General features: G+C 41.7%; 1 protein-coding gene across 1 annotated transcript; it reads left to right on the top strand.

Moving 5' to 3' along the window:
* Positions 1-11808: 11808 nt before the first annotated feature.
* On the top strand, positions 11809-12591 carry LOC121452391 (40S ribosomal protein S6-like). Its single transcript, XM_041658510.1, has one exon. The coding sequence runs from the start codon at positions 11809-11811 to the stop codon at positions 12556-12558; it is 750 nt and encodes a 249-aa protein (XP_041514444.1). The 3' UTR covers positions 12559-12591.
* Positions 12592-14366: the final 1775 nt, after the last annotated feature.

The following is a 14366-nucleotide window of genomic DNA, read 5'->3' as shown; positions in this document are numbered from 1 at the left end:
TCATAACAGCATTGTTTGTCATAGCCAGAAACTTGAAACAACCTAAATGCCCTTCAACTGAAAAATGGAAAAGGAAAATGTGGTACATTTACACAATGGAGTACTACACAGCAGAAAAAAATAACGACATTGAAATTTTCAGGCAAATGGATAGATCTAGAAAACATATTGGGTGAGGTAACCCAGACCCCAGAAAGACAAATATCATATGTACTCACTCTTAAGCGGCTTTAGGCATAAAGCAAAGAAAACCAGCCTACAATTCACAATCCCAATCTAGACAACAATGAGATCCCTAAGAGAGACATGCATGGATCTAATGTACATGGAAAGTAGAAAAAGACAAGATCTTCTGAGTAAATTGGGAGCATGGGGACCATGGAAGAGGGTTGAAGGAAAGGGAAGAAGAAGGGAAGGGAGCAGAGAAAAATGTATAGTTCAATAAAACCAATTTTAAAAAATATAAGATATTGGGGGATTAGGACGATTTTAATCTTGCCTATCAGATTACCGTTGTGTTAATATTAGTTGCTTTGAACACTCCTCCAGAGATGCCTTTAGGAAACCAGTCATAGAGAAGTCACTGTTGCTTGTTCCCAAAACACAGCCCCAGCTTCTGAAGGCACTGCCACACACAGTTGTTTCAAATAGCAAGTGGTTAATTTTTTTTTTTTTTGCCATCACCTGCCATTTCCACCCTGGCCAGAGCAGAGACTTCACTTGTTCTAGACCTCCTCTAGAACAAACATGGTTCTTCATTTGCATGGATATCTATGATTGGTACAGACACCCTTGGCACACACCCCTCTGGCCCCTGGCTGTATAACTAGATGATCTTTTTGGTGTTGAAATTTCAGGGCTAATAAAGGACTTCTCTGGAGTGCTCTTTTCTTGCCTACTTTTGATCTTCAGCCTTAGTAAAGCAGAGTCACAGAGTAACATGAAAGAGAAAATGATAGTCGAAAGAGCACAGAGACAGGCAGCTGTGACACTGGCAGTAATGACAAGCAGCTGAAGAGTTCCAGAGAGCTGCCAGGCATTGGAGACCCAGTCTCAGACACATTTTATTAATAACTGAGAATGACAAGACCCCAAATCAAGCTCCTGTTACCCTTGCTGTTGTAGGGCTGAAGGTCCCAGCACCCGGGGCTGAATGAAAGCCATGACAGTAGAAAAAGCTACCTACTGTAGTGTACTGCTGTCTGCCTCGACCACACATGACTTCAATGGCTCACAAGTGGGTGGCTGTAGCACAAAACCACAAGCCTTCAACCTGAGTTCTGAGTGCCATAAGTCTCTGTGTTTTAAAGACACGAACAATACTGGTACCTAGCTCTTAAAAACTACAAGCCTCTGGTTTTGGCTGGCAAGCCTCTAGGCCTTGGGCACTCAAGGGTCTACCAAATCCCAGCACAGGAAAAGCTTCTTGCCCATCCCCCCATGATTCTTATCCATGAAGAACAGAAACACCCAAGCCAGCTACAAGGCCTTTAAGAGCTATTACTCAAGCTCCCTCAGGCATTTACAGATCATTTCCTCCATTGTAGTGTAACAGGGGATGCCCACACAATAGAGTTTGAAGGATCCCCTAAATGAGTCTTGGCCTAAAATAATTCTACTCCATCTAATCGCTTCCTTAATCCCTATCTTGAAAGCATCCCATTAAGAGATTCATTGATATTGTCCCTTTTCCAAATGTTCCCTATTAAGTTTACACTAGCTCCAAGTTCCGCCTTGGGGAAGAGTCGCTGACAGAATGAACATCTGCTGATTGTTCCTTCTCCAGATGTTCTCTACTAAATCCAGGCTGGCTCCAGGTTTCGCCTTAGGGAGAAACGGCAGATGAGCAGACGTCTAGAAGCTCTGCGCTGCAGGGTCTTCATCCCATGTGCTCCATGTTGTGTAATGGGGGTCTTCATCCCATGTGCTCCATGTTGTGTAATGGGGGTCTTCATCCCATGTGCTCCATGTTGTGTAATGGGGGTCTTCATCCCATGTGCTCCATGTTGTGTAATGGGGGTCTTCATCCCATGTGCTCCATGTTGTGTAATGGGGGTCTGTATCCCATATAGTCTGTTCTTGTGTAATGGGGGTCTTCATCCCATGTGCTCCATGTTGTGTAATGGGGGTCTTTATCCCATGTGCTCCATGTTGTGTAATGGGGGTCTTCATCCCATGTGCTCCATGTTGTGTAATGGGGGTCTTCATCCCATGTGCTCCATGTTGTGTAATGGGGGTCTTTATCCCATATAGTCTGTTCTTGTGTAATGGGGGTCTTCATCCCATGTGCTCCATGTTGTGTAATGGGGGTCTTTATCCCATGTGCTCCATGTTGTGTAATGGGGGTCTTCATCCCATGTGCTCCATGTTGTGTAATGGGGGTCTTTATCCCATATAGTCTGTTCTTGTGTAATGGGGGTCATAATCCCATATAGTCTGTTCTTGTGTAATGGGGGTCATAATCCCATATAGTCTGTTCCTGTGTAATGGGAATCTTAATCCCATTTATTTTGTTCTTGTGTAATGCGGGTCTTAATCCCACTTTTTCTGTTTTTGTGTAACAGCTCACCAGTGGATTTTCTTCTGGGTATCTGGCCAAAGAAATAAGGCCCCACCGAGTAAAGGGACTATTCTGGACTCAGGGAAGGAGGACTGGAGCACAGTGAATGTCAAGTGTACATCAGATAAAGGGCATAGACATAAAGAAAATAAGAAGCCAAGTAGAAGACGTTAAAGAGAACCAAACTGATGAAGTGCTTTCCCAGGGCAGCCCAACAACTACCTGAGTATGAGTCCTAACCACAAGAGGGGCGGCAGCACTCCATGTTCCCTAGTGTTTGCAAGCTTATTTATCTAGTCACTCCTCCACTGATCAGGGAACCAAAAGAGAACTAAGTCATAACCATCCCATGACCTTGCAGCATTTAGAGTCTAGTGGGACAGTAGTTCCATAACTAGATGGTTCCATGACAAGTGACGTGAAGAAACATGTTGACCTAAGAGGACTAAGTCTCACTGATGAATGAAGGCCACTTGTTTGTTCCTGACTGCCCAGAACAGCAATAAACACACAGAAGCTGTATTAATTACCACCCTTTTTGGCCTATTAGTTTATGAATATTTCTAGCTCATGCTTATCTCTTAGCCCATTTTTATTGCTATAGTTTATATTTTATCATGAGGCTTGTGGCCTACCGGCAAGGTTCCATAAGCAGCTTGTGTCTTTCTCCTCTGGCAACTACACGGCACATCTATCTATCTATCTATCTATCTATCTATCTATCTATCTTCTAGTCTGGCTATATTCTGTTAAGCCATTGGTTGAAATCAGCTTCTTTATTCATTAAACAATAAAAGCTACATATGTACAGAAGGACCTCCCACACCAGTCCCACAACACTGATCAAGTTGGGGATGGCCAGTTCCCCTGAAGAAGTGGTACCTAATATCCAAACAAACAAACAAACAAACAAACAAAAAAGGTGGTCCAGGCAAGGACAATGAAGTAAGTGTTCTAAGCAGAAACACCACCATCATCTTCATTCTCTATATGGGATCCAGATGAGAAAGGGCATTGTAAAGATGCTGGACTGATGGAGGTCTGGGTTCTGGGTCTTGCTGCTCCTTCACTTTCTGTGTGTAATCTGCCATAAGCCATCTTTTGGCGTTGCAGACTCTAAGACACCTCCAAGCAGCAAAACTTAAAGTGCTTTTATCTGAGCACTTGTAAAGAGATAGTTATAGAAGACCATAGAACATGGTAGCCTCACGCCTGTTGGAACACTTATTACAAAAAGAAAAGATAAACTAGGAATTTAGCTCAGTGTTAGAGTCCTTGTCTAACAGACTCTAGGTTCTAGGTTGTATTACCAACCTTAAAAAAAAGACAAAAATAGAAAGTATTGTGGAGAAAAAGTAACTCATAAATTCTGTGGATGGAAATGTAAGCTGATACACATACTATTGAAAAAATAAAAATAGAACCATTATTTGATCCAGAATCTAACTTTTGGGTATAGAGCTAAAGGAAATAAGATCAGTATACTGACTGGATGATAGTGGCACATGCCTTTAATCCCAGCACTTGGGAGGTAAAAACAGGTGGATGTCTATGAGTTCAAGACCAGCCTGGTCTACAAAGCAAGTTTCAGGAAAGCTTGGGCTGTTACACAGAGAAATTCTATTTCAAAACACACACACAGAATCAATATACTGATGAAATATTTGTTGGCAGAGGTTTCTGGACCACCTGGTCCCGGAGTTGATCAGTCCCAAAGAAATATACAGAGGTCTTATTAATTATAAACTTGTTAGCCTAGTAACTCAGGCTTTCTTATTAATTAATTCTTACATCTTAAATTAGCCATAGTTCTTGTCTGTGTTAGTCACATGGCTTGGTACCTTTTATCAGCAAGCCATTCTCATCCTGCTTCCTCTGGGTCTGGGTGATGACTAAAGACTAAGCCTTTCCTCTTCCCAGAATTCTCCTGTTCTGGTCACCCCTCCTCTACTTCCTGCATTGTCACTCTACCTATACTTCCTGCCTGGCTACTGGTCAATCAGTGTTTTATTAAAACAATACAAGTGACAAATCTTTACAGGGTACAAGACCATTGTCCCACAGCAAATATCTTTATTTACATGTTCACCACAGGCATGAGAAGAAGGAAATCCTATAATGACAACATACAGACTATAGAACAATTGGGCATCATGCTAAACGAAGTAAACCATGCACCCAAAGACAAATACTGCATGATCTTATTAATATATGACTCTTAAATGTCAAATTCATAGGAGCAGAAAGTAGAATAGAACAGTCATTGTCAATGTTACAAGGGCAGCATGGGGCAATGTGACGAGATGTTGATGAAAAGGTACAAACTCGATCTTTGGATGAGTTCTAGAGTTCTAGAGACCTGGAGTACAGCATGGTAACCACAGGTAACGATCTCCATGCTTGGAATTTTCAGTGAGAGCAGACCTTCCATGTCATCCTCACATACAGAAAAATGTATTTATTAGTTGATAATTTCACAACACAAATCCATATCAAATACGTTTTCTATTTGACAATTATACAAGAAAAAGGCACTTTTTCTTAAGTGAGAACAAGTCACAATAACTACCTATAACAAATATTTATTACTTGATTGTTCTGTTTCCCCCTCCACTCCCACTCGGTCCCTACTCCATATAGTATATGTATGTGCATGTGTGTGAAGGCCAGAGGCTAGCTTTGGGTGTCCTCTTGCTTTTCACCTTTCTTTGCTTTTGTTGTTGTTGTTTTGAAATAGGGTCTCTCACTGAACTTAGACCCCATTGATTGGCCAGAATAAATGACCAATGTGCTCTGGAGATCTGCCTGTCTCCTCCCACAACCTTGCTCTCAGCATCAGGGTTACAGATGTGTGCCACTAAACTTGTGTGCTAGGAGTCTAAAATCATGCCCCAGCACCATACTTGGGTGTTTTATATTGGAACCATCTCTCCAACTCCTCTTTGTGCCACCCTTAATTTGGGTTCTGGCAAATCCATCTGATTGGCAGAACTATGACTTTTTGCCTACTCTAGTTGCTTGGAATACAGCAGTGATGGCAGCAGAGCTGCAAAGTGGAGTCTTGTAGATGAATGTGATAAGGTAGTTCCACCCCAGCTCAGGATTGAGTATAATAAAGGGTTCTTTATTTAGAGGTAGACTCAGATCAACAGTCCTCTGCATGAGCGGGGAACAGGAACTGAATCCAACAGCCAAAAGAGAGAGCGAGTTTGCCCAAGCTTTATGTCTGCATTTATAGAACAAGAGACCATGCCCAAGTGGCCTCGTAGCTTAAAGGCTATTGGCTAAAGAAGTTCCCACAGCAGAGTCTGTAATAAATTCCACCAGCAGTGATAGAGGTTCCTATATAAAACACCTAAGTATGGTGCTGGGGACATGATTTTAGATCCCTAACACACATGTAAGGCTGGGTGTGGTAGCATACGTCTGTAACTCCAGTCCTGGGAGTAAGATTGAGGGAGGAAACAGGAAGATCTCCAGAGTACATTTATTATTCAGTCTGGCCAATTAATGGGGTCTAAGTTCAGTGAAAGACCCTAACTCTCTCTGTCCCCTCTCCCCCCTCTCTCTCACACACACACGTGCACATGCACACACATTTACATGTACTAAAAAAAATTTAAGGAAAAAAACGAGTGGTACAAAGGAATCAAGCTAACTTAGAACTCATGATGGCAGAGACCAGCAGAGAGTCTAGGGTAGGAGGGTGGATGTGGCAAGAACAATGATTTACCCAAACTTCCTATGGAAAAATCTCAAAGGACCTCCAGCTTCTGCCAGTTTGACAACACTACTTCTCAAATCTTCATATTGATTTTATGGCTATGGGATTGACCAGTAATGAATTATCCCTTTTGTTCATAAATGAATGATCTTTCGGGAGTCATTTGCAAACCATAATTATAATGGGCATGCTACCATTTATTGGAAAGCTACTATATTACAAACTTTAAAGAAAATACTGCTCCTAAAATCATAACTGCAAGGCAGGTATGATTAATCTTGTTTTATAGGAAAAGAAAAAAATACCAAAGAATTTTAAAAACATACCTAAGGTTGTGTGGTCAGTAAATGTCAGACTCCAACATATCTTGCCTCAGATCTTTCGACAAGTTTATGCCTGGTTCCTCATTCTAGACACATTTCTAATTGCCAAGCAACATACCTGGATCCCTTTGGACTCAAGAAGTTTGGGGTGGGGCCTGTGCCCATGCATGTGGAGGCCAGAAGTTGGTATGTGGTAACTTCCTCAATCATTCTCTATTTTATGTTTTGATAGAGGGTTTCTCACTCAACCTGGAGCTCTTCATTGTCTGGTTGACCATAAAGTCTCTTCCATGATCTTCCTGTCTCCACCTATCAAATGTGGGGTTACAGACTCACACTGTCATGACCATCTTTTAACTGGGTTCTGGGAAATCTCAACCACTCTTGTCCAGCAAGCACTTTACCCACTGAGCTATCTATCTCCCAAGCTTCTGCTCTCATACTCTTGGGTTTGAAGATTTCGTCTCTGGCATTGATCTACCATACCTTCAGTACAGATTTACCAGGGATAATATATCACTTATTCTGAGCAAAAGCAAGCAAACAAACAAGTACCAGAAGAACGGGCCCAGTGGCTTTAAGACTAATTGCTACACAGTCCATTGCTCTGTGCATTTGCTGGTTTTTTTATGCTTTGTATCTTAACCATTTTCTTTTTTTTCTGAGAGACACTTTTTTCTTAGATTCTTTTTAACAAAATTTCTATCAAAATAATCTAAGTGGTGATTGATTGACCAAACAATAAATAACTATTTTGTTAATAGTGTCTGTAAGAATTTAGTCAAAAGCTACTAGCACCAACTTCCCAGAAGGGGGTAGTATTACTCCACTATGCCTTTTGCTTATGGTTACTGAGGGGAAAGTAGAAAGTTTCAAAATGGAAACTGTGTTTTGGTGTAGGAACAGGGTTATCATAATGCCATAAAAATAATTCTAGATACAAGGACAGACAGAAACCAAAACTAGGTACAAACTATCATTTTTCACACAGAAGAGGATGCAAGAGTTATCAACAAGACCCCCTGATTGTGGGGACATCCCAGTCTAGTTGAGGAAGTGACTACATGTACAAGCAGTTATAAGAGTAATCAGACAGTGTGCCAGCCTGGGCAGGACTTCTTTCATTCACACACACTACACCTTCAGGCTCCTCCACCTAGTGTCACCCAAGTGACCTACTCCTTTGCCCCTTTTGATGGTTTTCATTTAAAGTCTTGTGTGTATATGAGTGTTGTACTTGCATGTGTGTCTCTGCACTGGGTGCAGGCAGGGCCCATAGAGGCCAGAGGAAGGTGACAGATTCCTTGGAACTGTGAGCCACTGTGCGGGTGCTGGGAATCAAACCCCGTTCTCTGGAAGAACAGACAGAGAGTAACTACTGAGTCCTCCCTCCAGACCCCTATTCCACCTCCCTGATCTGCCTGCCGCCTTCACCTCTCTCACAGCCCCACCCAAATCCTTTTTCTCAGGGAGGTCTGTATGGACCATTCTAATGTGGTCCAGCAAACCCTTCTTCACCCTGTACTCTCATTCTCCCTGCCTTGCTGCTTCTCTCCCATGAAAACTGTCATCCTCTAATTCATTTGTTAACATTGTCTGTTGCCACCAGCACCTAAGTAAGTTCCAGGGAGGCTCTGATTCCCGTATATTATGCTCGCTGATACCCCCCCCCCCGTACCCAAGCTAGTTCTTTCCACATTAAACACTTTTAAAATGTTAAAGTTATTTATAGGAGGTGGTGTGTGTAGTTCATATGAAGGTCAGAGGATAACCTGGTGAAAGTCAACTCTCACCATTAGGGTCTGGGAACAGAACTCAGGTAGTCAGGCTGGGCAGCAAGAGCCTTTATTCAAAGAGACATCTCGCCAACTACCTCCCCACTACCCAACTGACTTATGAAAGAAAAAGAAAGGAAAGTGTCATGATGGGCTAAAACCCCTTAAAGGGTGGTGAGGATTTTATTAGACAGAGAAGAGACACCAGGGTTAACGTGATCTGTGAGGCACAGAGGCATGAGAGAAATAGAAATGAGAGAGAGAGAGAGAGATGGATGTAATAATTTCCAGTATGGCAGACAAGAACTATGTAGGTCAGGCCTACAGCTAGAAATATTCCTTCTACAATTCTTTCACTTGTGCCTGGGATTATTTTGCCTGTCTCTCTAAATAATGCCTTTCTCATATATGATAATGATGCAATTAATAATGATGATGCTTCCATTGAAGAGTATTAGAGAAAACTTACAAATCATGTATCTGGTCCAGAGAAAGTACTTAAAAACAGAAGTTATTCTAGGACTATCACACACACGGGGCACTTGTCAAGCAAATGAGTTTAAGTGTTTAGCAAATGAATTTTAAGTCACTTGACTTCTTCTATAAAGGGTAGAGAAGGTGGTTCTGAAGTGTAAGGCCTTCGGGGGTCCTAAATGTTGGGACTAATTGAGTCCTGGCCTTCAGCTGCTCTTCCCTGCTAGAGCCTTCTAATTGAAGTTACTAGAAGCTGTGCCTAGCCTAGAGGATCAGAGGGTGGGATTTTCACCTGTTGGCCATTGACTGCAGGGTATTTAAGCCTCCATGGTGCTGTTAAAGAGGGGCTTTTGTACCAGCAATTGGAGGTCTGTGTGTTGGTCTGTCTCTGCATGTGTTTCCTCAACCTCCAGCCCCTTGCCCGAAACCCAGGAACTGGGTTCTAACACATAGAGTGCGAAGGGGAGGGGGTGGGGCACGGTGCACAGCACTAAAGATGAGTGTGTTTATAGAGTGACTTTGCACCCCTGGGGAATTATGCAGACACTAACCCTTGTCTACATAGAGACAACGTCAATATCATCAGCCTATCATTTCTGCTAATGAAGTAGGAGACTTCTGCTTCTGTAGGATTAAGCTCCTATTTGAAGCTCCCAAGTCTGATAAGTGACTAATACAGAATTCATAGTCAGGACTTCAGATTCCAAACATGGCCTTTTTTTGTGTGTATGGGATTTGAACCAACACAATTATACTGATGATTGGCTCAACTGATTGAAAATGAACCAGTTTGCTTAACCCCTCAGCAAAGCTGAGATAAGGCGAACTGGGGAACTGAAGTGTGTCTCTCAAACCATTTTCCGCCAGCTTTGCCTCTTCACAGTCTTTGTCCTCACAGAATTAAACCTCTCCAAGTGGAAACAGCACTTGAGGATAAATACCTTGAAAATTCTCATTATTTCTCTTTCACTGAAGGAGTTCTTCTTAGCCACCAAAAGACTGAAAGAAAAATGAAGTTAAATGATCACAACATTTGGGGCATACAAATAAATAAATACATGTTAAGATTATGAGTTTATTATTACGCACAGGATTAATGGAACTAGAGATAAAGTAGAAAAAAATTGAAGTGTTAGGAAAACTATTAGGGTACTGGAGAGATGGTTCAGTGTTTAAGAGCATTTGCTATTCCTGCAAAGAGCTGGTGTTCCATTTCCTGCACCAGCATGGCAGATAAGACCTGTCTGTAACTCAAGTTCCAGAGGAACTGACATTCTCTTCATTATCTATGGGCATGTCACGCATCTGGTGCCATACATACAAGCAGGCAAAACACTCATACACACAATAATAATAATAATAATGATAATAATAATAATTTTTAAAGACTTGGCATGACAGTTTTAAAGAGGAACAGAGGAGTATGTTTGAAAGTGAATCAGTTAAATGCAGATTAAATGGGGACAATGTGTGAGCTATAACTACCGTACAAACAAACTATTTGGGGGACTATTAAATGGGCTTTATAATACAGAGCTTCTTAAAGTGTGGCTCCTAACTGAATGTAGGGTTAGGATTGGAGGTGAGGACCACCATGCTCAGATGGTGTGGATGTTAGGATCCAAATTCAGTGTCTCACGCTTGCTTAGAAAAGAACTTTACTAGGTGAGATACCCAGTCTCTTTGATATCTGTCTCTTAAAGATATCTTCTTAGATATCTCTTCTTAGAATGTTTGACTAAATATGTTCTCATTATTTTATAGAAGTGCTTGTAGCTAATTATTTTTTAATTTAAAAATGTATATCTTACTTTATATTGTAGATATTTTGCCTGCCTATATGTATGTGCACCATGTGCATGTCTGTTGGGCTCCCTGGAACTAGGGTTGTGAATGGTTGTGAGCCACCCTATGGGTGCTGGGAGCTGAACCTGGGTTCTCTACAGGAGCCTCTGAGCCAGCTGCAATTACTTTTAGTTCAGCTTTTTTGCTTTGTTTTGCTGATTTTCTTTTTTCTTTTTCTTTTTCATAACAGGGTTTCTTTGTGTTGCTTTGACTGTCCTAGAACTAGCTATGTACACCAGGCTGGCCTCAAATTTGAAAAGATCTTCCTGCCTCTACCTCCCAAGTGCTGAGATTAAAGGTGTGTTCCAACACTGCCCTCGGTTTTATTTTTTGAGACAGTCTCATATGTAGCCATAGCTGGTCTGGAGTTCACTATGTGAAAGAGGCTGGCCTCAGACCTGCAGAAATCTACCTACCTCTGCCTTCTAAATCCTGGGCTCAGAGGTGTGAATCAGCATGCCTAGCCTGGAGCTTGTCTTTTAGGAAGAAATGAGGAAGTTCTAACCCGTGGTAGTAACTAGCCAAGAGGTCATCCTGTAGTTGCCACATTGTATACAGTACTATATACAGTGTCTCGAAGAATATAAAATTTTGGTTTTTTAAATTTTTTAAATTTCTGGAGGTACTTTCAAACACAGGTCAAATGGATAAAATAGCAAAACAGCCTTCATGTGTCTCTCATCCAGCTTCAACAATGACAAAACTGTGGCCAATGTTCTCCCATTTTGTCACTGTCTACATTCCTCCTGCTGTTTTACTTAATGCAAATTTTACTCACCATACCATTTTATCCATAAATATTTCAAGGTACACCTACAAAAGAGAAGGATTTTGAACCAGACTTTAAAAAAAGATCATAAATTTAAATTTTTTCTATGTCAGCAAATAATGTCATTGTTCAAATTTTAAGGTCTTATAATAAAATTATAATTTTCTTCAAATATATCAAGCAGTGTCTTTACAAGCCATAAAAGTGACATTATCATCTGATTATTTATGGTTGACCAATGTAAAGCTTAGGGATATAAAAGCATCTGCTCCACTTGCTTTCTTAAGAAGAAGTAGACTCTTTTTCGTGGCGCCTCCTAGGCGGTCGGCTGTGCGAAGATGAAGTTGAATATCTCCTTCCCAGCCACCGGCTGCCAGAAGCTCATCGAAGTGGACGATGAACGCAAGCTTCAGACCTTCTATGAGAAGCGCATGGCCACGGAAGTGGCTGCCGATGCCCTGGGTGAAGAGTGGAAGGATTACGTGGTCCGAATCAGTGGCGGCAATGACAAACAAGGTTTTCCCATGAAACAAGGTGTCCTGACCCATGGCAGAGTGCGCCTGCTGTTGAGTAAGGGGCATTCTTGTTATAGACCAAGGAGAACCGGAGAGAGGAAGCGCAAATCTGTCCGAGGATGCATTGTGGATGCCAATCTGAGTGTTCTCAACTTGGTTATTGTAAAAAAAGGAGAGAAGGATATTCCTGGACTGACAGATACTACTGTGCCTCGTCGGTTGGGACCTAAAAGAGCTAGCAGAATTCGAAAGCTTTTTAATCTTTCTAAAGAAGATGATGTCCGCCAGTACGTTGTCAGAAAGCCTTTAAACAAAGAAGGTAAGAAGCCCAGGACCAAGGCACCCAAGATTCAGCGTCTTGTGACTCCGCGTGTTCTGCAACACAAACGCCGGCGTATTGCTCTGAAGAAGCAACGAACAAAGAAAAACAAGGAGGAGGCTGCAGAATATGCTAAACTTTTGGCCAAGAGAATAAAGGAAGCCAAAGAAAAGGGCCAGGAACAGATTGCGAAGAGGCGAAGGCTGTCCTCGCTGAGAGCTTCTACTTCTAAGTCTGAGTCCAGTCAAAAATAAGTTTGTAAGGGTAACAAATAAATGATCAGACCTTGAAAAAAAAAGAAGTAGAAACATTTTCAGAAACAGAAGGCAGGAACACCTGCGATGGGTAGCTGACTGACGTAAACTGTGGATTTGGAGGACAGGATTCTAATGCAACACACAGTGGAAAATCCTGATAGACATGCGTAAGATGATCCACAGTAACCCCATGAACATTTCTTATGCTCTGTGATGCATCAAAATTTGAAAAGAAAGGCATTTAAGAGCCTGTGAAGAAAGGCTGCCAGAGAAACACCAAACGTCCAGTTTTGTTTATGTGGGTTGTGATCTATATTATGACCAACAGAGGGCAGCAATGTGACAGGCACAACACAACCCAGCCCTTTTTATTGAGCTCAAACATCTCAGCAGGCCTCTCTCTGACTGCTCCAAAGGTGAAATTGGAAGCATCAAGGAAATAAAGATGCCTCTAGGATACTGTTTCTCAAAGTATGTCTCATCTCACCTTCAGTTTATTGTGGTGTGGAAGCTCTGTTAAAATGGTCACTTTTGATGTCTCAGTGTGAGTAAAGAATGTAAAATTCTCAGTAAAGTTGATTACACGTTAAAATAATATTTTTTAGTTGGTTAGATAAAATCTCTCTCTCTCTCTCTCTCTCTCTCTCTCTCTCTCTCTCACACACACACACACACACACACACACACACACTTCTTGTTGTGTGGCCTACACTGATTGGCCTTGAACTCATAATCTTTCTGCCTCAGCCACTTGAATGTTGATTAACAGCTGTGAACCATACTCAAATCCCCTAATCCTTTTTTATATTTTAAAACCGTGGCTATTACAACAATTTAAATTTATATATGTGGCTTTTATCCGTCGGCACATTTGTGGCTATCACTTTATCTTTATTGGACATCTCTTCACTGAAGACTACAGATAGGACTTGTTACTCAAGCCTGGCCAAATACTAGTTCATGGTCTTAAAACACAGGAAGAAGACAGCACACTTCTGCTCCTTTTAGATCCTCAAGTGGACACAGAGACGAGTCGTTGCACTGCCTTGCTTCAAGCACATCCCTAGGATAGAATAAATGGAGAGAAATTTAGACCAAATCAAAAGAGAGAAGTAACATCATGATGATGCTGATTCATGAAGTAAAGCCATGCTTATACTCGGTTCTACGTTTTCACTGTTCAGTTGTAACTAGCTAACACTGTTTTGTATGAGAAATGTTGAGTGGAACTCTGTCTGCTGCAACGAAACAATCCCTAACTAACAATCTTGGCATTAGTGAAATGACAAACAAATAATTAAAAACAAAGGTGGAGGGGCTGGGGAAATGGCTTGGTTGGTAAACAAAGGTGGAGGAGCTGGGGAAATGGCTTGGTTGGTAAAGATTGTCAATCAAGCATGAGGATGAGAGTTTAGATCTCCAGTATCTGGGTAAATAGACCTCACTAAGCAGCACAGCCCTGTAATCTCAGTGTATCAAGGCAGAGACAGCTCACTGCCTGGCCAGCCAAGGAAAACCAATGAGTTCTAGGTCCAGCGAGAGGTTCCATCCCCCTCAAATAGGGTGGCAAACAACTGAAGAAAGCATCCTGATGCCCCCCTCTGGCTTCCACACCCACACATACATGCATGCACACCTGCATGCGCGCACACACATGAATACACATACACACATGTGCTGCACACAAAATAAATAAAGAACTTGTTGTTCAAGGTAGTAAAAGCTGAGTAAGTCAGGATACATTAACATGATATTTGGTGATAAAAAGAATGAAAAGTCTTGGGTAGACCTCGAATATTCTCTCT

This window comes from Microtus oregoni, unplaced genomic scaffold, assembly GCF_018167655.1.
Source record: "Microtus oregoni isolate MIOR12 unplaced genomic scaffold, Mior012 000009F_ref0000495, whole genome shotgun sequence".
Classification (NCBI taxonomy): domain Eukaryota; kingdom Metazoa; phylum Chordata; class Mammalia; order Rodentia; family Cricetidae; genus Microtus; species Microtus oregoni.
Note: the sequence above shows the minus strand (reverse complement) of the source record. Positions and strands in the feature narration are given on the sequence as shown.

Bases quoted from the DNA above. Each gene is read 5' to 3' on its own strand.
- LOC121452391 (XM_041658510.1), top strand. From the start codon at position 11,809: ATGAAGTTGAATATCTCCTTCCCAGCCACCGGCTGCCAGAAGCTCATC.